General features: G+C 44.9%; 1 protein-coding gene across 1 annotated transcript in view; it reads left to right on the top strand.

Moving 5' to 3' along the window:
• Window positions 1–27,610, top strand: part of Msp300 (Muscle-specific protein 300 kDa) — a 314,508-nt gene that overhangs the window by 104,985 nt on the left and 181,913 nt on the right. The window contains exons 3-17 of the mRNA XM_070521946.1: window positions 11,190–11,251; window positions 12,224–12,319; window positions 13,288–13,371; window positions 14,530–14,622; window positions 15,196–15,383; window positions 16,166–16,362; window positions 17,939–18,174; window positions 18,583–18,888; window positions 20,267–20,518; window positions 21,561–21,684; window positions 22,058–22,263; window positions 23,590–23,745; window positions 24,673–24,834; window positions 25,833–25,955; window positions 26,748–26,948. Of these exons, the coding sequence (XP_070378047.1) occupies window positions 11,190–11,251; window positions 12,224–12,319; window positions 13,288–13,371; window positions 14,530–14,622; window positions 15,196–15,383; window positions 16,166–16,362; window positions 17,939–18,174; window positions 18,583–18,888; window positions 20,267–20,518; window positions 21,561–21,684; window positions 22,058–22,263; window positions 23,590–23,745; window positions 24,673–24,834; window positions 25,833–25,955; window positions 26,748–26,948 (2,486 nt within the window). The remainder of the gene's footprint in view (window positions 1–11,189; window positions 11,252–12,223; window positions 12,320–13,287; window positions 13,372–14,529; window positions 14,623–15,195; window positions 15,384–16,165; window positions 16,363–17,938; window positions 18,175–18,582; window positions 18,889–20,266; window positions 20,519–21,560; window positions 21,685–22,057; window positions 22,264–23,589; window positions 23,746–24,672; window positions 24,835–25,832; window positions 25,956–26,747; window positions 26,949–27,610) is intronic.

The following is a 27,610-nucleotide window of genomic DNA, read 5'->3' on the forward strand; positions in this document are numbered from 1 at the left end:
CATTGTAAGAGTTGAGAAATCGAGGCAAACCGTTTCTAATAATTTGTTCTCCACATTTTGTCCTTCAACGAGGCACGTTCCATAACTCTTAGATTTCCGGTATTGCAGGGTGGCGTATTACGCGTCAAACTGACACTATGTCCAAAGGTACTTTGCTGCTATTGTGGGCTAGGGAGTAGCATGCTTGTAAAAAATCTCGATTGTAAAGGTCATGTATTGGCGGTATACTACAGCACCTAAAATATTCCCAAGGCACTGGTGATATGAGACATTTGCTTTTACGCGCATTAGCCTTTCTTTTTCTTTTTTTTTGCAACGAGAACATATTTCTTTAGATTTTTTTAAAAGTTTTTAAAGAGCGAGCAGAGTATGGTAAATTGATAATTTTACGCGATCGCTAAAATATACCTATTTGGTTTATCATTCCTGTAATACGGCTAAACTTATGAGCTATAATATTTGCGTGCTCATTGCATTGCAAAGTGCTTGAAATGTGCACACCAAGGACCTTCATGTGGCATACAACTTCAATGACATTATATCATTGTACCTCAAACGGAGGCTTCTTGTAATATTACTTTGTGCATGGAAGGTAACTGCTTCTGTTTTGTTTTTGTTACAAAACAAACAAGCAACAAGTAGGAGGCAAAACTACAATGGCGTCATCGGCACATAGTGTAAATTTTGCTTCCCGGTGGGTAAGAACAATGTCGTTAAACTATAGTTTGAATAGTAGTGGGCTAAGGATCCTCCCTTGAGGAACCATGCTTAATTTTTTGTGCGTCCACGAAACAAATGCACTTATCGATACAAATTGCTGCGTAGAGCTCAAATACGATTTTATCAGCTGAAGTGCTGATAAATACCTGTTGAAATGGTTGCTTATGCTTTAAGTCCATTCTGATTCAATAGCGCCAACTGCGTTGATTTGCGTTTTCGAAAGCCGTGTACATGTAACGGACTTTAGCGATTGTTTCGTATTCCTTGAAAAATGAAGATAGTTGGCCAAGAGGCATTAATATGTCCAGACTGAGCGTAGCTATAGGAGCCTAGTACGACCTTCTCGGAAGACCTGATGCACGAAAAGCCTCGATGGATCCTCGATGACGTCACTGCCCATTATCAGGGAAAAAAATTTTTTTTTCCCTTCTTGTGTTTGGCCGGGCAGCCCTACGGGTTGGCGATGTTGTAGATGGCGGTCGCGGTGTTTAGTGCAAGGCTCATATCTTATTAATTGCGGCTATGGTAATATTTTTGCCTTATAGTCGTCGCCAAAGCGCCCGCCCATCTTTGTGAATGCGGCGAGAGCATTAATTAGTCAGCTCAAGCGGCGCTCTAATCGAACGGCGTCGCAGCAAACTGCGGTGCTACAGATTTCTTTTTTGTTTGTTTCTTTGTGTTTCGTCCCTTGCGCTAAATGCGCAAAGATGCCTCCCGTCCCTGACGTTGCGGTGGGGTGTGTCTGAATATGATAATGATAAATAAACGAACGAGCGGTTGCTGGCGACTTGCTCTTGACCAGTCTTTTTTTTCTTTCTTTTTCTTTTTTTTCTTTCTTTTTCTTTTTTTTTCTTTCTTTTTCTTTTTTTTGTGTCGGCGTGTTATATACAGATTGTCGGCAGAACGAGAGGTCTGCACAAATGCAAGTTTTTCTCGTACAATATTCAATTCGTTCGTTTAACGCCAGCCGTGGTTGCTTAGTGGCTATGGTGTTGGGCTGCTAAGCACGAGGTCGCGGGATCGAATCCCGGCCACGCCGGCCACATTTCGATGGGGGCGAAAACACCCGTGTACTTAGATTTAGGTGCACGTTAAAGAACCTCAGGTGGTCCAAATTTCCCGAGTCCCCCACTACGGCATGCCTCATAATCAGGAAGTGGTTTTGGCACGTAAAACCCCTTAATTTTTTTTCGTTCCAGCAGCTTTTAGCCGCCGATGAACATCTCTAGAAACCTGTTCCGCGAATTGAAAGAACAGTGAATTGACTCGAGTTGAACCTGTGGTGGATGCGCGAACGGACCGGAAATTTAAAAAAAAAGGAAAATGAGAACAGAGGGGGCTGAAACCATCGCAAGGGCATAGCCAAAGCCAAGTGATAGCTTCCCGGTAGACCTTCATAGATATGCGGCTGGGTACACTTATTGGCTATCCCTATTTGTTAGTGTTGTGAAGTGTGTGGTTGCTGTGACGTTGCACCACCTGTCTGATCCTCGTTACAAACCTCGTTTAAAAAATCTCTGCGAGGACGCATCCCCTACAAAAGTCGCCGTAGGGAATACACTGCGTTTCTATTGACTTTCTGTTGCGCTCAATAGACTTTCCGTTGAAATATAATTGAATATTAAGCACGTCGTGTGCGAAATGGGCCCAGTTTACTCGGTCAGACAGCCGTCCACCCAAAGTAAAGGGGGAAGAGTGAACGAAAGCTTTGATTTTTTAGGAGAAAGAGAGAGAAAAAAAAGGCGCAGTATGCATGTCACCACGCTAGTGCTTCTCCAACATGGCGGTCTTGATGACGTCATGCACCGACTTCACCGCGCACATCGTCATCGCACAGCCCACAGTTTGAAAGCGAAAGAAAAAAAAACACGCTTTGTTCCGCAACCAATTGGCGCGTTTGCCGCCTCATCTCTTTGGGCGATTTCGCTCTCGCGTTCCTAATACAGCTTCCTCGAAGAGTTAATTACATGCGTCATTTTCTCGCCTGAAGCCACCAACTGATTTGATCCGTCCTACGTGGCCGCTTCGAGGTGTCATAAGTGAAAGACAAGTAATAAAAGAAAGTAAGGAAACGGGAGTGGAGATTAGTCGCTCTTTAACGGAAATGGGCAGGGTAATTTGCGACAAAGAGAAGTCCTTATGAGTCCGGCGTGTTTGCATATAGTGCAATGGCGTATATACCTTGGCCACGACTAAGCTGTGTATGCGAAGGACACGCTTTTCCCTTCACACATAATAGACACGAAAGCGTTGTTGTTTTTTAAGGTAGAAGCAGAAGGCAAGGAAAGCGTGCTGTAAGAAAGGACAAGGTCTCTCTTTATTCCTGGTTCCGATATATATATATATATATATATATATATTTATATATATATATATATATTTATGTCGGATCTTGCCACTGTGTCATTTCTAACAGTTCGCGTGTTGCATTTGGAGTCAAACTTTACCATTCTTGTTCAGAAACCTTGCTGAAAGCGTCACCTACACCGGGTGTTTGGGTGAACACTTTCAAACATTTTTTTTTTAATACTGCCTGTGGCAGATGGCACAATTGTAGCCCACGAGCTGGTCTACTCGAAAAGGCAGACATTACTTGCACAAAAAAAGTTGAAATGCGTAATCGACTAATTAACGAAAGTTCACCAATAAAGTTTCTAAGTAATTACCTTATGGAATACGCGTATTGCAAGTTCTAGCCGGGTAGTTCGCAAGGCGGTTCCACTTGGAACGAATTCTCAGGACATGACAGGATAGTTTCGAGGTATTGGTGGGCGGACCGAGAATTGCGCCGTCCCAAGGGAGAGCGTCTGCGGGAGATAAGAGAAGCCCGAGAAACGAAAAAAAAAATTACGTTTTTAATTATTACTGAACCACCGCGTTCAAGACTCGGTGTCGTACCTGTACGCGCGACCGCTGGACGGTGCTCCGGCAGTCTCAGTCACGTGGTTCGGGAGCGCCTCTCCCTTTACTCTCTCTCTCTCTCTCTCTCTCATTTTTCGGGACACCGCAGCGGCAGTCAGATAAGGACCACACATAAGTGAATAACCTCCCGCACGCGAGCACTTTCTGATTGCTTACTCTCAAAAGAAAGGAAAAAGAATAGAGAAAGAAAAGCTGGCATAAACTACAGAAAGAAAGGAAAAGGTTAAGAGAATGCGCGCAGGACACGAGATCACGGCATTCTTCCCCGCGAGGGCTTTCGAGCGTGGGAAAGGGAAACGGGAAGAGAGGAACGGCGGCGGTTGCATAATGGAGTCCGCTAATAAATGATGGATGCATAGCATAAAGAGGGCAGGGGTGCGTCATCTTGTCTTCGCCCCATGTCGTCGGGTCCCAAGGAAAAAGAACAGAAGTTGCGGCCTTTCTCGTCGTCTGGTCGAGGATCTTTCTTCCGCAAGAAGGGAAGCAATGGGTGCGAAGAGGCTCTTCGCGTGCTCTGCGATGAGAAAAGATGGAGTGCCGCGATCTCCGTCCGACTACACAATTATGTGCAGTGCTTGCTGAAGCAATGGTCTTGCCGGCAGCCGGAGGCCATGCCTGGTGCATGGCCTCCGATATCTCCGGTGAGCGTGATGCGTGCTGACCGATCTCGGAGGCCATGTTGCACCCGCTGGCGACTACGGATGTTCATCGTTAACACGTTAGTTCAGAGAGCGTAGGACTGATGGGTACATGATCGTTAGAAGAGGGGCGCACATTAATACAACACATACAATTGGATCCCCTCTTCTAAGAGCCAAGTTTCGCCAACAAACCCATATGAAGCACTCCTACAGAACATAAATTTGCTTTGATTTTAGGGAGCCCTAAATATAGGTGGCGTTCAAATCCACAACCCAGCGAAGAACCCTGTGTGTAATAATGATAACGAAGCTACAAAGGAAACTCATACGGGTTTCCTTCGTAGCTAGCTTCGCGCAGCATTTCCTGATTTCCAAGTATTTCATATCTCGAAGGCTCTGCTTTCGCTGGCAGCATGCGGCGGAAGTGATTGCGGGAGCCCGAAACACGGCATGGGCCAGGTCTTGAGCGCCACCCATCTGGGGCTTAAAGTTAGGGTTGTGAGTAGGACGTGTACAGAAAGCGCAAAATGAATACAGAACGTATTCGGAGCTAGGTTTGGGGGATATGCTTAAGACGCGGGGTATGCGATCTATCGTATATTTTTAAAGGTCCCTTTCACGAGTGATTGCGTGGAAAATAATGTAATCACACGTAACGTTGCTGAATCTGTGGCTCCCAAGCTATTGGTAATAGATAAAGTAGAAACGCGGATCGAATCACAGTCATCATCATCATCAGCCTGGCTACGCCCACTGCAGGGCAAAGGCCTCTCCCATACTTCTCCATTAATCACAGTAATTCTGATTCACAGTAAATCATGGTAATTCTGATTTAATAAAACGGTTGAAAGTACGCATGTTTCTAGCCATGCCTCCCAGTGCGCGCATCGTACGACAGTGCTCGTGGCATGTGGACATTACGCGTCAGTAGCTCGGAAGCATCGATATGGGACATTTCCGTTTTTTCTGAAACTGCCAAATCTTCGTGCCCTTCTCGCAGTCATTGTCGCACGGCGTCGTACACTTCCGTTGTAAACAGAGGCTGCGGAGGCCGGCTGAGGCAAGCAATGGACGCTTCACCACGTGATCAAACATGGCGGCGCCCACAGGAGCGCGGTGGAAAGTGTCTATATACAGTTCTGTGCTTGTGCGTGCGAAAGCAAGGTGCATGCGCACGCTGGTGCTCCGCCTTGTTGTGAACGATACCTGTTCTAGAACTCCGCTCTGAATTGCGTACATGCTCGGGCACCTCTATAGAAAAGGCGAGAGGAGGGGGATAATTGAACCCCCAGCCGCCAACGCATGAGCAACAAGAGGAAACTCTTGGTCACCCATCGTCTTCTTAAGTGCCCACGAACTTGCAAGTCTTACGGGAAAAAAGAATGCGATGATTGGAAATGCTGTTTATGTCGATACACTTACACACTAAAAGAAAGAAAAAATCTGCCCTTTGTGTCTTATCTCGTCCACTAGGAATAAGCCTCAGAAATGTTCTGTGTACTTTATTTAACACACTTCGCTCGCTACTTTCCTGTAGCGAACGACATGCGTTGATAAGCGCATGTCGTTCGTGAACTGAAGGAACAGGGAGTGCAGCGTTAAAGAAATGAAGTGCACGCAAGGTAGGTGACGATCATTTTTAGGGGACTAGATAAGCCCAAAATATTAAATTATGTTATGGGGTTTACTCCCCGGATTACCAAACCATCCTCGACTCGAAGAAGCTTTCCCTCCACTCCACCGAGTCGAGCACAGCGCCACCCCTCGCCTGAAAAAGACCCTACGCTTCTCAAGAACTGATATGGAGTGTCACCGAAGAACAACGACCACTTCTCTCATAGGATGGCGCTGCCATCAGCTTTCTTGAAGCGTGGTGGAAGAAAAGCAGGGAAGAGATTGATAGACCCGGAGTCATTGCAAGTGTAGGTAACGGTACAGACAGTGATAGAGGTTTTAAATATGTAAATTAAGATCGAGATCAAGAAGGCAAAATGATAGATAGCAATAGAGGTTGTACAATCTGATTAACTCAAACAGCCTAGGGGACTCGATATGTTCGTCCTGCTTCGAACGGAACGCAAATGAACACGATCAACATCATCATAACTGAGTCGACGTGGAGAAACGAGTTGATAAACGTTCTTGAATACGGTAGCAACGTCTCGAAACTGCGCCGTGGGTTATGAAGGACACAGTGCCGAAGGGTTCCGGGCTGATTTGAACCACCAGGGGTTGTTTAATCTGCACCGAAATCTAAGTACTCGAGCGTCTTTTGCATTTGCGAAGAACGTTGCGTTTTTGCAAAGAAAGTTTCCAACGCGTTGCGGTCAACACAACGTTACATGAAGACGCCGCTAACAGCAGTCCGTGCTGCTTGACACATGTAAAGCGATGATGGGTAGATTTCTAAACGTTGTTCATATTGCTGCGTGCCGTGGTTCCTGAAGGCTGCGATGCGCGCAGAACTTTGAACGTACCCTATATTAAACTTTAATTACAAAAATGTATCAGTCGTCAAGCTCGAGAAACAAATGGACTTCTGGAAACTCCTTTTTTGGGGGGTGGAGTAAACTGATCGCTCCCACATTTCACTCCCCTTTCGAAAGTTTCCGTGCAGTCATAATAAAGTACGATGACCCTGCAGAAGGAGTAAGAAAAGGCTCCCTTTGGGGATTAACTGCTGGTCTCGTATTTAACTCCCTTTTACAAGACTTTTCGGGCATCCTACGCGGAGCACGTTCATTCTTGCAAAAGGATTGAATTGCATCTAAGTATGTTGCAACTAACCCAAGCCATGGCATTTTGGTAAGTTTACTTTGCTTGTGCTGAATGAGATGAAACTTATTCCCAATTGCAGATTTACGATAATTTTCGAGATGGAGGTGAAATACGGGGAAAGTAGTTGCTCCGCAACATGATTGGGAAAAAGAGAGAGAGACCTCGTTTGCGCTGGAACAATCGGAAGAATTCTTTATTCACACTGTAGCTGAAAACACCGTTGACCCTTCTGTCGAGTATCGAGTAACGTCATTAATAAGCGTTCTAGCTAATATGGTCTCGTCGGAGTTCGTGACAGCTGCATCCTGAGACTGCGCTCCGACTGATAGCTCAGCAGTACGCCGTCACAGTAAAATCTAATTCCCGAGTTCGCAAAGGCTGATCGACGGCGACGCAAGGCGTGCGACGTTTACGACTGCAATGTGAAGAACGAATGCAACGTTCGCCCGTCACACTGGGGCGAAGTTCGCCCTTCACTCCTCGTACAACGTTACGTGGACGGGCACAGACGCTCCACAGGAGTTGACTGCGATGCACACAACTTGGTACAGCGCTTGGCGAAAGCTGTGCAAAATTCAGAAAGGTCCACGCGTGCACGACACCGCGGTTCAGACGAGTGCAACCAAGAGAAAATGAAAACAAAGAAAAACTTTATACTCTTCCGGGCGCCACCGGGGTTCGGGCGTGGCCTCCTTCTTTCTTTCTTTCCTTCTCTCTTTCTTTTTCTTTCTGCAACGGGCACGCACCCCGTGTTCCCCCTCCCTGGGCCCAGACCCCGCGACCTATTCGTGCTGAAGAAGAGAAGAGGGAATGCAGTCGAGAAGGAGAGGGTCTTCGCGTGCACCTGCTTTTCCAAAAGGTCTCGTCGGGCTGATGAACAAGACTTGTCCTCTCGCCTTTCGCCTCCTTCCGTCTGCTGTTAAGGTTTTAAAGATGGCCGCAAGAGGCCGCTCTCTTCCTTCCCCCTTGTCATATCGTCTGCAGGCTAAGTAGTCTGCTACTCTGGGGACGCGTTGTGGGATATCTCTGGCACTCTCTTGCAGGCGCTATATATTCGCGAGTTCCTTTAACTTTCCGAGGTGCCGGGGGAGCATTGACTCCTCCGCGCTTTGTCAGCCGTCACGTGCGGACTTTTGTCGCCCTCGAGCGTGAACAGTGGCTCCTTTGCGGGGAGTTATTTCCGTGTGCGAGGTGTCACGCGAGAGGAGTGATCGTCTCGCGGGGAGCAGACGAAACTCGTCTGCCGCTCAAGGGCAGACGACGACGTTCTGGCAAGCCCGTTCAAAAGCTAAATAGCGGCATCATGTAAGACGTCTACTCAAGGGCAGAATACTCGTTCTGCCCGCGGTTCAAGCCCAGTCGCGTGTTCTTCACCGAGGCTTTCTTACGTTGTATTTGGTCAGCCTAAATGTAATTCTTTGTAATGACTAAATGTGTGAGACAAAAAAAAATAATTTTAGGCATGCATCCTAAAATGCCTATAAGGATTTTTGAATGCAGTCCGAGGTTCCTAGCAATTCTGGTAATTAATTACGCGCTTAGGCATTTTACCAAACAGACCTTAAACCTTTGATGGACAGTGGGATATATTGTTCCCATTTTTCACGGTGACCTCAGGGCGCCATGGCGATTGAAGATAACAATACGATTGAACGTTTAGTGTTCATGTGTTTCTGCACTTTAGTATAACTTTTCTTTCTTTGTTCAATTTCATATTCATCAATAAGGAACAGGCATCTTACACTTCGTCTTCTTTTCCACCGTGTTCTATCATTTCATTCGCATTATTTTTTTTTTCAAGCCACTGCAAACATAAATGAAGCCTTCTTTCGGCAAAATTGATTTCTTGAACCGTAATGATACATGGAAAGTCGAAGCCCATTTCTTTAAGTTATGCGAATTATCAGTGAAAACACTTGAATATATGTATTCCTCACAACTATGCGCTCTTCTGATTTTCGGGACCTCCTGCATTCCAACTCGCCGTTCCCCATTCCGGCCTTTCAAGAGGTTGTCAAAAGGGTGCTCAACATAAGCAGGACGCAAACATGCAAAACGTGCATTGCTTCCTTGTGTGATAGCGTGTCCATGCTGCGTCTCATAATTTTACAGACAGCCACGATGCAACAGGAGTGCGCTATTGGCAGCTATTTCCTGACGTCACTTTGAGAGATCGATCACCGCGTGCGGCAATCGATGAACTGTGGAGTCTGACGCTTAATTACGCAATGCTGTTTCAGCTTTTGCGTGCAGTCCTATAGTAGCTGTAAATTGTCACCAAATGGTGTAGAAGCATTGAGCTAGTCCAGTTCGACAATCGTGCTTCGTCATAAAGGCATGGCCTCACCGCGCGGTGAGGCCATGCCTTTATTATAGAGACCTTGAACTTACGTAGCGAACTTGTGTAGATACCTTGAACCATGATAGAGACCTTGAACGTTTGTAGATACTCGGTAGAGAAGGCTGCTTCGGTTTTCTCTCTTTTTTTTATGCTTTGCTGACTTACCGCGCGTTCTTCCAAAGTGTGTGAACTAACGATCTGGTTTTGCCTTTTTTCGACTACGTATGGCCAGAACACATAACGGGTGCGTATACAGTATGCATTGTGAAGAACGCCCGACTGTCTCCCAGGTCTCCTTCACCTCGTCCTGGCCCTCCGTGATCTTGACCTATGGCTAAACGTGATATGTAGTACGCCATTCGATCGATTGCCATACAAACTTCGCGTCGACACTTCCTGATACCAAAAGACGGCTGTGTATCACGCAGGCGCATCATACAGACCTGCATGCCTCTCCGACCGTACATTTCCTCCGTGTAATCACACATACGTATTCCACACGATATCCGAAGGGCCGTATACGCCAGTCGCGTACGCGACGACCGTAACTATTTTTTCGTTGATCCGGGTACGCGCATTCCGTTGGTTATATGACGACGCCGCGTCCCGTCTGTCCATTGTCCGACGGCGATGCAAATGTCACCGTCGGTACGGTGCATCGGTACTTGCAAATGACTGCATCAAAACGGACACGCCTGGCTACGTTCGCTCGATCGTGTACGTGACTCGGTGATTTCGTTATCTTTCCTTGCCGGGCTTGGCAGCGACCCAGCACGACAGTTGCATATCGGATGATAGTTACTGTCGTGGTTAACGTACCTTTACTTTTTCGCTTCTCATTACTGCGCAAGGTCGTGCGGGGTATCGCGCGTTTTTTCGAAACGAATTTACAACGTCCCGTTCTTCTACTTCTTTTAAATATTTTTTGTCGTAGAGCGGGCCCTTCGCGCATCGGTGCCTGTTCTGTGATTGAAGCACTGTACTCACGTTGCGAATTCTGGACGCTTGCATTGGTGCGAAGGGTCTGCGATAGCAAAATCACCGTGCGATAGGCACGGAACACTTGCAAAATGGGCGCCAGGAAACGTAGCTCGAGAAATAGCCGGATACGTGGCCGCAGCCAAGCCAGACAAAGCATCACGCCACTATACCGTGGCCTCCGAGACTAGAGAATGGAAGTAACCAAAAAACTTTGAAATTAAATTTTAATTCAGTTTAATTCAAAATTAAATTTTAAATTGAATTGAAGTAAAAGATATGTCTGTCGAGCAACGTTGAGTCAGACGTGCGTTTCGTAGGCTTGCGCGCGTAGGCAAGGAAAATAAACGAAACAAAAACGAAAGGAACCAAAAGCTCACTTCATCAGGCTGTAGACGAATTCTGAGAGTATGTCCAACAGTAAGTACAAAAAGAAAGAAAGAAAAGAAGCGAAAAAAGAAAGAACTACAAACACATGAGGAGAATACTGGATGCGTGACCCACTGATGTTTGGATCTCTGATATCTAGTAGAGATCAGCGGGGTGTGACTGTATTCGGCAGAATACGTACCATCAACCAATTACAAGCTCACCTTCAAATTCTGTCAGCTGTTGACCACCTTCTCTGAATTCTCTGCATTTGGTCAGCGGAAAAAGACAATTATACACTGTCCACGTGGTTTCTAAAATGTGTGTACACTTAAGTGGAATTTTTGATTGAGGGATTGTTAGAGGCAGTGATTGCAACTTTGTTGGTTACACTTAAGGCTCACAAATAAGCGTCTTTTTTTTCTTCTGTCGTTTTGCAGATGAACAAGAGCGGGTGCAGAAGAAAGTGTTTATGAACTGGATAAACAACTTCCTCTCACAGGTGAGGACATATTCAAGGACACCTTTCATGAATTGTTAATTGTTCAGATAGTCGCAAGTGAATGCTTCCTGTGGCCGATTAGTTCTCGTGAATAACGTTATCTGCGTCAAATTTGGAATAAAAACTACAAAAATAAAATGAAGAGAGTCGGAAGAACAGAACACAGATATTTATTTAGGGTTCTGTAACAGAAACAATACCAGCGTGCTATTATGAGGCGTGCCCTTACAGCGGTTCGGAAAGCGAACCGTTCGCTCGGCTTAGCGTGATTGGTTGGAGTGGCGCTTTCGTCAACAAAAACTCGATTTTGACCAATCACGCGACGTCAAGCGAACGGTTCACCTTTCCTAACCGGTATAAAAGCGGACATCTGGGCATTGTCGAATTCTGCCATATTGTCGAATTCGCCATCTTGTCAGCTCTGATTTGCTGAGAGCTGCGACGTCCTCTCTGGTTCGCTGAAAGTGCCGCCATTAAAAAAATTGACGATATGACGGAATTTGACGATGTCCTGAATAGAGGCACCCCGGAGCGTTGTGTTGTAGTCAGAAACTCTATGCCCCGGAGTATTTGTCGCAGTAGATTAACTTCCAGTGTGTGCTGGCTGTGTACTAGAAGGCAAATCGTACACATCTATAGATCGTATTCTAGACTTTCGCCAAATTCCGTCGAATTGGTCGTCTTCCCATCTCTGAATAGCTAGGAGGTCTGCTACGTCCTCTCTGATTGGCATAATTTACCAGTTCTCTTGCAATTTGACAGCGACAGCATCACGGGTGATTTTGCCGGTAGTGTGAGGTGTCAGTGTTGCCCGGCAGTTTGGCAGCTGTATAAGATCCCTGCTCAAAACCGCGTACATGAGCAAGAAGCATGCGTGTTTCTTGTATGGTGCCGCTGCTTATCACTTCATGGTGCTTGGTTGCGTCTCTATCTAATGCGCTGCCTTTTGCTTTGGTTCTTTTTTTTTTTCAGAGAACGCCCCCTTTACGAGTAGACGACGTCATCGAGGACTTACGAGATGGCACGAAGCTCTTAGCTTTACTAGAATGCCTATCGGGACAAGTGTTGGTGAGCGCACACGCATTTCATTAGTGTGTTGGCTTTCCTCCGAGATATCGTTTATGGAAAAAAAAGAAAGAAAGCTTAGGAGGTGTCACTGGAAGTTTAGGAACTGTGTTGATCAAAGGAAAATATGAAGGTCGTGGAGCATTCTCGTAATGTGCAGGAGTTCGCTGCGATGCCATGCGTTCAAACTTGGCGCGCGCTCTCCGCACGAAGAACGCCGGGATACTCACGTGACTTTTATACACCAATCAGCGCTTTCGACCTATGTGACGCAGTTAGTAAACAAAACGGGGCGCGATGCTTACTTGTGTAGACCGCATTATTAATGCAGAGTTTTTTTTTTCGATGACAAATTGTATGATTGTTCTTGGTACGCCACGCGCACCAGGTGAGGCTGATCCGCCTAATAAACCGTTAAAATGTTATCCAATGCTTCACAATAAACGGATTATAGTTGCGCGATCACGATCGTCAAACCGATCGATCCGACTCTTCCAAAGTTTGCAGAATCCTGCCGCTCATTGTATCAAACGATTGTCTTTGAGTCTCAATTGGAGTGGGTCGTGATGACTTCCCGTTACAACGGATTTTCGCGCTCGCCGGTTCAAATGGTACAGCAAACGGGAACAAATTGACGGCTCGACGACGTTAGCGGTTCGATTGATCGCACGATTACGCGATGCTGCGGGCGTGACGAGAGTTCGACGCTGCGTTAAGAAAAAAAAACTAACCACCAAATGCTTTCGTTTGGAACGACGCGAAGGGGACAGTGCGCTACTCAACAGCACACATACACAAGTACTCGATCGGCTGCTTCGTACTACATCGTCTGCTTCGTACTACATTACCTTCGCCTAACTTCGAAAGACCGGAGAAGTTATTTTAAGACGACGATCCAGGATATGTCCTGACAAGTGTGTATGTGGCTGTGTGTCGTTGTTTATCTGCACCAATTTTTTTTTGTTTTTCAGCCGAGAGAACGCGCTCGCATCCTGCGGAGGCCTCATTTTCTCAGCAACGTCAACACGGTCTTGCGGTTTTTGGAGCACAGACGGGTGCGTGGTTCACGAATCGGCATCCAGATTGTCCCGCCCGCGTCGCCTTAGCGGCGGAAAAAACTGAACTGATGCCAGATTTAGAGTCTTGGACTCCGTCAATATTGTTTTTGGAACTTGAAGGGAGGAATCTAGGGTGGTGCCCGCGCAATATTCTCTCTCGTGTAGATTTGTAGGAATTTTTACGAGCACGTATTGATTGGGTGACTTTTTTATCGTTCACTTTACCTTTTTTTTTGAGAGAGAGAGAGAAATGTCAAAATAACAATAGATCAAATCAAACACTCAATGGTGCTAAAAAGAAAAGCTTACATGAAGGTGGAGAGCACCTAGACATAACAAATGTCAGGTGTATTCGGACGGAATTCAGTGCGCAGTTTAACCACACTTCTTGTGGACTGCGCTCCCAAAACAAAGCACAATTACATGTCAAACCTGGGCACCGGGCCAACCCTGTCGCGCTTTATCGATCATAACAAACTACAGATGTACATATAACATGCACGTTTCACACGTTTTATGTCGCAGGGAAAGCTCTTGAATAAAATTAAAAGAAAAAAATTTTAAGGCAAACACCTGGCAGATATTAAAAATGAGACATGCACTCGAACAGAATTAAGTTAGCAGTGGAATCCTTATTTGAATACATTTTAAAATAAAGTGAAAATAAAGCTAGTAAAGGATTTTGGTGTTTAGGGGCCAATAAAGTGCATGTTGAACGCACTATACATACTAGCAACCTACAAATGTGACTGAAATGTCAATCTGAAGTCATGATAGAAGCACTCATTAAAATGTGTGAAAAGCCACGCAAGGTGAAAGAGCCCAAATGGTCATGTTGTCCATCTGTCTTGGGCAACCGTTTGAAACCATCAAATACCCTGTTTCCTAAGTTGGTAACTGTACAGTTAACCTGTCTGACTGATCACTTGCATTCAGAACAGTACAAACACTGGACAAACCATTTACAATTTGAAGTGCATACTTTCCTTGACACATAAATGCTTGGTTTGCTTAGACCACATATTAGCATTGCATTAGCTTGGAAAACCTGGAAAGAGATGGCAAAGATTTAATGTTTCAAGTTTAGTATATCTGTGCTGAGTCATTGTGAGTAAGAGAGATGTTCATTGGCTGTTCGCATTGTCTTCGCTTCAGATCAAGCTTGTCAACATAAACGCCACAGATGTTGTGGATGGAAAGCCTGCCATTGTTCTTGGTCTCATATGGACCATCATTTTACACTTCCAGGTAAGTGGAAAATTTGTGTGCTTGCACAGTTTATATTGGAAAATACGGGGATTGTATTCTCGATTTAGTGTGAGAACACAGAAGAAATTCAGTCCATCTTTTGGTTCAATCGGAGCTTAAGAACTTTGATTGGCAATGACTGTTCTTGATATGGACATCAGCACGTGTCTAAAAGTAAAATTATTAGAGAAAGCCTCAGTTCGTGCAGAAATGAAACTGATGGGGCATGCTGGTAGTAAGTTACCTACGGGCTACCTGGCACAATGGCTCAGTGGCTATGGCATTGTGTTGCCGAGCAGTAGGTTGCGGGTTCAATTTCCGACCACCGTGGGCGCATTCCAATAGGGGTGGAATGCGAAAGCGCTCATGTACTTAGATTTATGTGCACATTAAAGAGCCCCCAGGGGGTCGAAAATTAAACCAGAGCACCTTACTGGCAGTGTCTGTCGTAGCCTGTCCATTGTTTTGGCGTGTTAAATACCACAATTTTATTTGAATATTTACAGTATCTCGATGTTACTGGGTGTAGAAGTTGTTGCACACTTGTTTCCGAAACTTGTTTCTCTCGCACAGATCGAGGAGCACACCCGTCTCCTCGCTGGCTCCCCAGCCTCGTTCGAGGACAGCTCCCTGGAGTCGACCACCCTCCAGGGACAACTTGCCGCTCAGCCCATCTCTCCGAGGAAGCCGTCCGCTGCGGAGCGATGGAAGGGGGGTGCTCGCAAGGCGCTCCTGCACTGGGTCAAGAACAGCATCAGCCAGTAAGACACGATGGCTTCTCGCACCTAGTACGGTATTGCACGTAACTATTGAGGTGTAGGCAACAGCTACATGCAGTTTACTGTCACGTCTTTCTAACTGTTCCTGCTTGGCGTCAATATTTTTGACACCAGGCATTCAGCTCTACACTCATAAAACGTCACTGCTTTTATAGATTAACTTATCACGAAACCCAGTTCCATAACCTTGGAATGCTTGCTCGTTTTTAAAGGAGTACCGGCATGCAGTTTCTGACTTGTCATTCTTTGTTTTTTATGTTAAATGAGGGTAAAGGTGCTCTAAACCCTAGAAAAGATGCCAGCAAGCATGGGCACACTGTAAATAATTCACTTTTATTATAACATTTGCTTCGATGAACCAGTTCCAGTTTGGTAACTCAGGTAACTCAAGTTGTGATACACAGACTCACCCTGCTCCTGTGATCGCTGCAACTGCCACACACAAGTGCAGACAGAAGAAGCAGGCACAGCACTCATTATTTGTATTTTTTTATTAGCAGCGTCAGCGAATTCTGCTCTTTGTCATGACGCCACAGTAACGTTGATGACGCCAGGTCTGTTTGGCATGTCAAGACCAACTTTAGTATTGAATCAAGATATGTCATAAATGTTTCCAAGCCTTGGTACTGGTTATGTGTTATTCTTTTGTGTCTGAGAAGCATTTGGTACAGTTTCCATAACTTCGAAAATATGTGTCAGTACTCCTTCAAGAGTATGCATTGTTGCCAGTAGCTATAGAGAATGCTTTCCGTGTCCTTGTTCAGGCGGTTTGGTGTCCAAGTTAATGACTTTGGACCGAGCTGGCGGGACGGCCTGGCCTTCCTGGCCATCGTACACTGCATCAAACCTTCCCTGGTGGACCTGGACTCTGCAAAGAAGATGGACGCTCGAAACCGCCTGGAAAGGGCCTTCTCTCTTGCCGACCGAGAGCTGGGCATCCCACGGTTACTCGACCCCGAGGGTGCGTTAAAAGGGCAGCACGTTCCTGCTCTGTCATTTCTTTGTGTACATCAATCAATCCTCAAGATATGATCCCAGAAAATTATGAATAAATAGACCAGTTTATTGACAGATTATCTCATTAGCCTAAGTAGGGATTGGAATATCATTGCCATCTTCCTGGTTGCTCTTCGTTTGTTTGTCGCCCAGCCAATGTACACTAATGTCCGGTGCATGCAATAATGTCTGGTGAAATAGGGCTTGAAAAAACCCTTGCCAAGCTCAAATGTGGAGGATGGGCATTGTTGGGGAATGCTGTCCTTCATGTGCTTGCACAGCCCTAGTAGCCTGCTGTGGAAGACGGCAGTAGTTGGCTCTGTCTCTGGTGCCAAGGAGGGAGGTGACGCACACATAAGGAGGTTGTGGGTGGTAGTTGGCATCTCGCATGCCACCTGGTGTGTTTCTTTGTCACTAAAGATTTGACAGTGGCAGAGAATCCACTTCATTTGATTGCAGTTATGATGTTGTGGTCGCGGTAGAGAGCGATGCACTTCTAATCACAGAAATAAAGTGGGAATTATATCTTGTAAAACCAAAACCTTTTTTCTTTCCACACATATGTCATGATTGGCACTGCCTTCTCTTTGTTGTTTCCACAATTAAAGATATTTCATTGTTTCATTCTGCCTTACCTAATTTAGCACACGAATGGACTAGCATTATTTTTGTATTGCTCAGTTTTTTTTGGGGGGGGGGGAGCTTTTGTAAATTTTAAATTTTGTTAACTTGTTAAGCCTCTCCCTCTGTAATGTTCTACCTTGAGGGCACAAATAAGTAACAATGAATCACTCAGTTGATTAATCAATCGTGAACTTTATTTGTACAACTGCAAAAAAAAAGGATAGGTACAAAATATGTAATCCTTGCAACGTCCCATGTGCATAGTCCCTGGTCCATGACAGCAAGTTACATGCAGGGCAACCACACACATAATTATTTGCTCAATGAGCAACAGCATCGTTCCAAAGAACAAGTGCTAAGTGACCGAGAAAAAGTTAACGTTTTGATGGACAAGCAATCAGTCACTCAAAAGATCAATCACCAGTTAGCTGAAATGTTTAGAATAGGCATTTTCCTCATTGCTTGCAACTTCTTTTATTGTGACTGTCTACAGGTGCAGGTTTGCATTTACTGCTTGTTCTCTGTTCTTTCTGACAAAAATTTTCAGTGGTGAGTCAGTGCTTGTCCTATCTTCGCCTCTGCTTGCGTTAGCATTTCTTTTTCCATCATTCACCAGCTGTCCACATTGCTAGATTATGGGACATTTGCATAAAGACTGGACCACCACACGCAGTGCAGCCACGCTACCACGTGTACAGTGAAACATTGCTATAGTGAAGTCACATGTGACACAAAAATACCTTCATTATACCTGATAATCGTTATGAGCATCCATTCGGGACATGCTGATATCGGCAAGACACATTTTATGTTTACTGTGCTATATCCAATAATCCACTATATACACATTTCCCTTGATACATATCTAAGTTCAACTGTATGTAAAAAACCTGCCTTCTGTTTGCTCCCTTTTGCAGACGTGGATGTTGACCAGCCGGACGAGAGGTCTGTGATGACTTATGTGGCCCAGTTTCTGCACAAGTATCCTGGCACATATGCCACGGAGCAGCCTCTCTCGCCCACCGTGTCCTCGCCCACGTCGGCTGCCCCAGGGCAGGACGACCTCTCCGTGCTCGAGTCCTTCCTCAAGCGGGCCGAGACCACCTTGCAGATCCTCCAGAGGCCACTCACCAACCTACGAGAAGAGTACCAGGTGGGTGGGCCATCTCAGAGAAACGATTAACATCATTCGAGACTGAGCAGAGTACCTTCTCATGCATGTTACCAGTACTGTTGCACAGCAAAGACTAGTGAGGTTTGACATTTGTTACATGTGTGAGTTTGCTTTGTCGCTGGTAAATCATGCTCTGCATTAGTTCTCTACATATCTGGCAAAAAAAAAAAATGGTTAAATATGTGTGAAAAAAGTGAAGGGCAAGTTTCTGCTTTTTGATTAGTGCCTTTTTTATTTAAATAAAAGCGCAAATAAAACCAGAACAAAAGGAATAAATTTTCTTATGCTTTCGTTGGATTCATTTGGCCATAGCATGATTAGCACATGTAATCGCCCTTCCACTAAACCTTCTTACAGAATGAATGAATTCTCCCACTGTCTCTGCAGAGCTACCTGAACCTGTGCCGAGACTTCGACGGGCACCGTGAACTCTATGCCAGGCTGGAACGTCGTGCAGCTCGAGCAGACAGCACCGTCGTGCTGAGCCAAGCGTGGCCGCTCATGGAATCACGCTGGCACGCAGTCGAATCCGGACTAGCGCAGTGGCGCAAGCGGCTGGACGCCGCCCTTCCAGGCCGACTGGCGCAGGTTGCGGAGTGGCTGGCGCAGACCGAGGAAAGGCTTCGCCACGACAAGCTCGCTTTGGGACAGATGGACGCTGCCACCGTAGCCTCTAAACTGGCTGAACACCAGGTGAGGGTGTAGTTCCGTTCAGTGCTTGCCCACTCCTATAATAGATGTGTAGAACGTTGAGAGGACTGGTAATAGAACATGCTGCGACATGTAGTGTCTCTGTCTGATGAGATTGTAGAGGCGGTGTGCCAGGAAAATACATTTGACTCATTTGATCGTTCAAAATCGGTTCTATTGGCCGTGCTAGTGTTCACGCCACTGACCGCACCTCTTTATTTTTGTCGTCTTCTAGTGCTGGCGAGGCTGCGAGCTTTCTTGCCCTTCCATGAGAATGTACTACACGCTCATTCTAAGATTGAATTAGTTTTTTTGGAAAGTGATAGAGATGAAACGAACATAAAGATGCACTTAAATACGTGCTAACCACAGATTTTGTAATGTTACTTCAAGTGGTGGTAATCTCTTTCCTTTTGTGCTCTGTCTGTATCAACATTTTCTGCACAATAAATAAATAAATAAATAAATAAATAAATAAATAAATAAATAAATAAATAAATGGTACTTTGGCATTCTAACGTCCTAAGCCCTATTAATGCACTAAGCATGGACATGGACATTTAGTATAAAGAACCTTACCTTAGAGTCACCGACTACAGGAACCTCTGCGATATTTCTTGTAACACGTGTTTTATAATCCTGACATAAACATTAATTCTGATTCTGAAGCTTGATGAGTAGCTTAACAGTGGTAGATGCATTCATTGCCTGTAAGTTTACTTGTGACATGGTGCCTTGCCTGCAGTATCAGACTTGTGGGAACCTATGCCGGTGATTTATGTCATCCCGCCATTTCTCTTTGATTACCAACCTTGAAAATTATCTTTGTTAAGGTTTCAGTGGCCTGTAGCAAGGCATGTTGTTAGACATATCGTAATCAATCTGAATATTCTTATTGGCTGATGGTTGAGCACTGGCCACTAACAGTAGCCATTGACATTAACTGGGCGATCTTTGTGTGATGGCCAATTCTGTAAAACATTTACTAAAGAGAAGTTTCGTGAGTACAGGCCTTGTTTTTTTCTCTTTGCACGCATGGCAGTACACATTTATTCTTTAGTAATGCTGTCTGTATTAGCATTTCATTTAACATTTGATGATGGCGATTGCTAATGACATTCCTTCAGAACTGGAGCGATGACAAGTAAGCATTTTCTCTGCATAAGCTACTTAATTTTTAATACATATAGCTCCTGTAATCTAGCATTCTTCCTATCTGTAATTTATCTCGTAATGTCACCTATGCCCTGCACTTCTACATTTTCACCCCTGTGCCAATGCCTCTGAATGGGACTGTGAGGCTAAATGCACCTTGTTTTTAAGATACCATCCCACTGGTAGTACCTGTGCTAAGTAGGGTCTCTCGTTTGCCAAATTACAGTCTATCCTAAGTGACCTGGACGAAGTGAAGAAGTGGCTGGCCGACCAGAAATCGTCGCCGGCCATCATGGCCACCGTGGCTCCGGAGCACTTGGCCGACATCGAGCAGCGGCTCGAAGCCCTGTCCTCGCTCGTCTGCAAACGCCAGCTGCTGCTGGAGATGGAGCGGCGCAAGCTCGCGTTGATGGCGCTCATGCGATCCGTCGAACAGCACGTCGCCCAGCTGGAACAGAAGCACGGATCTCGCTCTCAGGTGTGTGATTCGCTGGTGTGATGACGGTCAAGTGGCTCTGCTGCATGCTTTTCCGAGTGGGGTCGGTGCAGCGCACGACAGTTGTGTTGATCATGCCTCCACCAGTGCATCACTAGTGCTGACCTGCCTTTGCACTTCAAGGTCGATATTGGCACCTTGTGGGATTTTAGCTGGATTGATTGTACTTGGCACAGTAGCAGGCCATACATAAGTGGAACCCATGTACTAGGAAACTTGTGCTATGGTAGTAAGAGTCGTGAGACAAGTAACATAAAAGTAATTGATTAGTCTTTTAGTAATTGTTCAGTTATGGTCGTGCAGCATAAAAAGTTTTTTTTATATAAGCTGCACCTGCTGTATAGTTTGCATGGGCGAACTTTGACTGAAAATAGGTTTTCTAGCTTGTCTGCAACGACTGTAAAGTAGGTGAGCAAAAATTGTATTGTGAACCACTAAAATCCTAGGTCATTGTCATGCTGAATGAAAGGAGTCAACTCTAAAATCCATCAGAATCACTCTCGTCGGAACTGTCAGAACAAAACAAATTAGGCATGTTGGATTTGACAAGCGACTCCTCAGTGTCGTCATTGCCTTCAAAATCCGACATTTCTGTGGCAGCAGTTTTTAGACTGCCTTTCATGCAGCTGCAGTCTGGCCTCGTTTTCTGGAAGCGTGCCTTTGATCTTAAAAAATAAAATTGTGTATAGCCCGCAGCCATAGATAGTACACACCTGGCAAAATTTTAACTGTTAAACTTCTGTAGTTTATCGACAACAGTCTGGAAAATATGGTAATCAGTCCCTTAATATCAGTTTCATTTTTGAGTCAAGTAATTCTAATTGTAATCGGTTACTTTTCTTCTGTAACATGTACGGTGTTGACTGGCATCGCACCTGCTCGAGGAGCGCCCAAATTGTTCTACTTGGCACAACAAGAAGACCTGTACCAACTATGTTGCATGTTCTACTCATCAAGAATAGCCATTAGTGCTCCTGCTTGTCTTGAGGGGGAATCGCCATAAATGAGTGTCGTTGTTGTTCAGGTCGAGGAGCTCCTGCGAAGGCACAGGGACCTCCTGGAAAGGGACCAGGTGTTCCAGCAGTTTGACCGCCTCTTCAGGGAGCTCCAAGAGGCCTTGGACATGTGCCAGAGGGGATCAGCCCTTGGTGAGCTCTTCGTTCGCTCTTGTACATTTCGTCCGCTGACTATCTACATGAATAGTTTAGTAGGGCATACTGAGCTAGTTGAGTATGGGTTAGTGCTGGAAATTCAATGCAGCTAGCAGGCTAAGATGAAGAAAGGCACACTTTGACACAGGTGCTCTTAAAGGAGTGCTGACACATATTTTCGAAGCTCTGAAAACTCTATCAGATGCTTATTGCATGCAACTGCATGACACTTAGCAAGGAAAAAAGCATCACCACTTGTTTCTGCGACCCTGTTGATCACTTTGGCTCGTGATTTCTGCCATGCAGAAACTGCAGAAAGCATTCAGTGTTGTGTCATCCCGTAACGGTGTCGCAAACTACTTTCTTTCAGGATTTCAAGAGGTCGACGACCAGGCCAGGTTCTTGGGTGACGTTCATGACCACTGGACCAAGCTATCAGCCCGCCTACGCACCTCCGGCAACATTCTCAGCGAGGTCGTGGTTCAGTGGGAGAAGTACGACGCCCTCTACAGACCTGTTGTTCAGTGGCTGGATCAGGCCGAAATTGCACTCCAGTCCAGTCTTCCTCAGAAACAGGTAATGCCTTTGTAAAACTTTTTTGAAGTTTTGTTAATCTTTCATGATTGAACCGTATCAGCGCCTCTCTCATCTATCAGTAGTTAGGGGTCTTTCAGCCAAGAAATATATTGCATTTGAGTTTGCTGGATGGTGCCATGTTGGCTCAGTGGTTGTGGCATTCTGCTACTGAGCACAAGGTTGTAGGTTCAATTCCTGGCCATGGCATCTGCATTTCAGTGTGTGTTAAATGCAAACGCACTTGTGTACTTAGGCTTAGATGCACATTAAAGAACCTCAGGTGGTCAAAATTAATCTGTAACCCTCCACTACAGTGCCTCTCAAGACCTAAGTGTTTGTTTCAATCAATCAATCAATCAATCAATCAATCAATCAATCAATCAATCAATCAATCAATCAATCAATCAATCAATCAATCATAATTTGCTGGTGGAAACACATGTGAGTGAAGGCTTTCGTTGTCACATTGACTCTTCATTTGAAGCATTAACTGTTGCATATTTTTGAATGCCTATTTTCCTGTCCCTTCTTAATATCAGTTAGTAATTAAGATATATATAGAACGTGGTAGCAGTTTTCGACTGAAAAATAATGTGGAAACTGTTATTTACAGGCGTTCTGGGCACTTTATTTATTTGCTGTGGTTGGCAATGAAGTGAACTATGTCATTGAATGTCATTGGTTTGCTTTGGCATGAGGCCTCATGAGTGACGATGCATTAGTGACCGCGAAAGCTTGTCACCACAGGTGGTTCCTCTGGTGTTTCAAGTTTAGCACACTGTGCATTATGTATTTATTTTGGGAAGCATGTAGAAACTTGAAATTGGCCTCTCTCATGCTGGAAGTAATAAAAGAGTTGCACTGATATACGTGGTGAGAGAACTCAGGCGCTCACCAAAGCACACACAGTCATTCAGAGATGAACCAACGCTCACAGTTAAAAAGGACTACAAGCAAAATCGCACTGACAATTTCAGTCGCAAGTTCTTCCATGCAAGAAGTGTTTAAGAACTCATGGTCATGACTGTAAGACTTAGACAAAAATTAATGATTCTGTGTAACAGTTTCGCATTGAACTTGTTATGACAGGCAGGCCTTGCCTGTGACATCGAAAAGTTCAATCATGTTTTTTGAATAGACACATATGAGCACAATGGGAAAAACTTTTTTAAATTTTTAGTTTAGGTTTTACTTAACTTTTATGGCTTAAGCTGCCATTTACCATGAGTCACTTGCTGTGTTTGGGAACATACAGGCTGTGTGTTTATGTTCCGGAACAACAGTTGTATGAGTGGGGTCATTAATCTTTCGCTGTTTGTCTTCCAGGAGTTCTTCCAGGATCTTCCTTCTTGGAACGAAAAGAAGAAGAACGTCGTCGAGTCTGGAGACTACCTTGCTGCAACCTGCAGAGATGACATTGCGTCAACTATCAGAGCCCAAGTTCATTCCATCAAGCAACGATGGGACTCCCTATATCCACAGGTACTTGCTGCCCAAGACGTCAGCTGCGTGTATTGTGGATAGCGGTCAAGCATTACATTGAAGCTTTTCACATGCTTATGACACTTAAAGAAAGGAGTGCATTGAACTTCACGTACACTAATCTTGTTATCGTTACTTGTCACTGTTCTTGAAGTGAGAGATTTATGACGGCTTTAGAAACATTCTTCACGACTGGGAGCCAAACTAAAGGCTTGTCAGCACACACCAGACACTGTTGTAATGATTGTGCGCTTTGGCTAGTGACGAGGATTACAAATAGGGAATGATTGGCAATTCCAGGTCCTGAGTTTCTTCCTGCGAGAAATGTTGCAGTCCGCAAACACGAGCACTGTACTAGTTGAAAATTATCCATGGAAGACAAAACTAGTGATTTGCTGCTGTGTTGCTACGTAGATGTCATGTCAAGTAGCATTATACATGCCTGCTAACTCTCCCCATCTGTCCTGGTGACTCAAAATCTGACCGATCCTCCTGATTAAATGGGCGGGGCCATAAATCTCCCAAAAAACTGTCACAACCTCACTGCGAAAAAGAAACAAAAAGTACATCATGCAGCACAGTCGCATCGTGATTGCCGTTATGTGCTAGGTAGCTAGCCGAAGTCAGATTTAAATCCAAGCCATTCGTATATAAGCAGTGTAGGTTTTACTTAGCTGGTAATCCTAACATGTTGGTAATTCATAAGAACGTTAAAAAGTGCGAGCTGGACACGGATGAGAAAAGGCACATATGCACACATGTATGTGTAGGTTTTCGTGTCCGTGTCCAGATTGCACTTTTTAACATTATTATGGCATGGTTATGTCACCATAAACCAATGGCTGTGGCCATGGTTTATGGCCATGGCTTATGGCCGGCCATGAACTACAACGTTTGCCATGATTTCTGTGCATCTTTGCAATACAGATGCACCCCTTCCTGAGCAGCGGGGAATCACTGCGGGCAACGCAGCAGTTCCAGACAGGCCTGGACAACCTCAAGCACTGGCTGCAGCAGGCGGACCACCTCCTCACTGCCCACGTGCCTTGTGATGTGCCTTCCCTGGAACAGCACGCTGAGGACCTGAAGGTATGTGCAGTGGGCAGCGAAAGTTTTCGGAACACAGGATTCGGTAAAAAGTTCAATTTCGTGACTGCGCCACTCAGCATGGCATTTAGGTACGCGGTATGGTGGTCATTCGCAGATGTCTCCACTACGTGTCGTAATTTGAGGTAGGACATTCTATATGCAAGAATTTTTTTTGTTTTTTTTTTGCTATACTGTGTTTTGAACACTTATGCATTTGGACGCACAGAATGGCCTTCTGTAGAGGTGCTGTTTCTCGGCGACCTTCATTTTGTGATGACATAGAGGAAGCGGTATATGGAAGTTGATAACTTGTATTCGGGAACTGCGGGTGATCAAGGACAGGGGTTGCTTCAGTCTGATACCAGGGGTTGTTTCAGCAACAGGACAGGACAGTTCCTCTTGTCTTGTCTGTTGACTGGACCAGTTCTACTGAGAGGCATACAGACACGTTGTTGACAGGATAATTTTGTTGACAAGACAGGAGTTGCCTGTTCAGACAAGTATCATCGACAAGACCTGTCTCAAAAAAAAGTTTTCTCTTGTCTGCTGACAGAATTTAATTGGCGAAAAGAGTCTTGTCTTCAGGACTTGCTCGATCAGTAGGGACTTATCTCAATGAGAAGACATCAGGACTCCTGTTAAAACCTTGACACCTACAAAATGTGACACATTTGTCTCTGTCAAATAGTTTTCGTCAGCAGTTTAACTTTCCATTGTGGTTGTCGTAATAAACAAATCAATAGAAGCAAAGCATTCAGTTCAAGTGAGAAGTGAGACATTCTCTGCCTTTGAAACAAAATTCTCACAATGTCTACACAATGAATTCAGGTGGAAGTTTTAAGATAAAAGAACCTAGAGACGAACAAATTGTTTCAGGTCTTCAGCATGATTATATAGGTGCAGTTTGGCAGCAAATTCTCTAGTACCAGTGTTCTCTCAGACTTGTCAGTAAAATATTTTTAACGTCGGTGAAATGTTCTCTGTTCCCAACATCACAGAGGTTCCAGAACACAATGGAAGAACAGTGGTCGCAGTACAAAGCCCTGTCCAGAACAGCTCAGGTTCTGGTTCGAGACCTAAGTCGTACAGAAGTTGACAAGATGATGGCTGACATGAAGAAGGTTTGTGGCTGCTTGCACTCCCTCTGTTTCTTGCAGGAGTTTTTTTAATTAATTTTTTTTCTGAACCCCTGATTCTTTTTTATTCCTTTCCATTGCAACACCAAAAGACTTCAGAATGCACCGCATGCTCTTCTTTTCGATGTCATTTAATTTGAAAATAACATGAGGCTTTGTCTGCGATGCCACAAGTATTGGGAAATTATGGCATATTTTCTTTCTGTTCATGGGAATGTTATGCTGTTTGCCAGAGTATCACCATAAGAAAGACTTTCAACAGAAGGTGTCAAATTGCTTACCTCAATTTCTTTTTCACCGCAGTAGTCGATTAATAAATGGTCATATGAAGTTATATTTTTTTCTTTGGTTGCAAGTCCATTAAGAGTGCTTGGGATGATGAGAATAGACATTACAGCCCACTCCTGTTTCTTCTATGTCCTTTTTCTTCCATGTCCTTTCTATTCTGTTCTATATAAGTTTTCAGCAAGAGTGTGCTGAACTGGGCTGGTTGGTGCATTCTTAAAGGGTAATCGAACAACACTTCAGACAGGACAAAGTGAAGATGTTATGTCGTTCATTTTTACTTCGTCCTGTCTAAAGCACTGTTCAATTACCCGCTAATATTGTGTAAGTTGTCACATTTTGCAGCACAAGAGCATGGGACACCTATGTAATACACCGAGTAGCCCAGCAGGAAGCTCTTCTAGGCTTTAAGAAATTGAAAATTTTGTAGCCCATGCCTCGTGGTGCTCCGTGTGTCACTTTTGTCTCGTGCGTGTTTTCATTCTTCCGTAGGAAAAAGAAAACCAGGTTCGCATGGAAGCACGTTGCTCTCAGCGGCTTTGCACTGTGACCCAAGTGACGTCCCTGGTCCGTGCCCTGGACGCCGACCTGGATCGTCTGGATCGCTGGCTCGACAAGGCGGAGGATGCCATTGCTACTTACGCTGTGCCGAACACTCAGACACTGGTGCTGGAGCAGCTTGAGAAGCACAAGGTACGCAGCTGTCTTCTAGACCGCTGTTAAGCGATAGTGTTCTCGTAGAGGCTGCTAAAGCAATGCCAGATGCACTAAAAAAAAAGAGAGATGTATAGACAGATACACACACGCATACATGCACCTAAGCGTGTTCACACACACAAACCAACACATGCAAACCTGCTCTGAAATTTGCACTGATCTCCAAAAATTTCAATGCCATAGCATTCTAAAGGGTAGCCACCAGCATTCATTCTTGGTGTTGCAAAAGTCCTAATAGGCCGATCCCCAAGACACTGTAATCAAAGGCATGTGTGCGCCGATCCTCATACCGGTGCACAATTGTACGACCTCACAAGGATTTTGATTATGCAGATTGAAACACGGCCTTCAGCAATGTAGGGAGGTAGATCCTCGGAGGCGCAATAGGTGGGATGCAATTGGAATGTACAATGCTTTCCACTGCACTACAATGTATAAATGGAGTTCAAATAATATGATGTGGGTGGATAATTATCGAATTATAAGATACTACAATGATATTTGCATTACAGTTTCTCAGTTGTAGCACAGAACCTGTGAGTCTCTTTCGCTTTAGCGGTGAACTTGAATCATGTGGTTCTGACTGAGCATTTGAGTTGACAGAATGCCGTGTAACTGAAGGATGAAAATGAAGTGAC

This window comes from Dermacentor albipictus, chromosome 7, assembly GCF_038994185.2.
Source record: "Dermacentor albipictus isolate Rhodes 1998 colony chromosome 7, USDA_Dalb.pri_finalv2, whole genome shotgun sequence".
NCBI lineage: Eukaryota > Metazoa > Arthropoda > Arachnida > Ixodida > Ixodidae > Dermacentor > Dermacentor albipictus.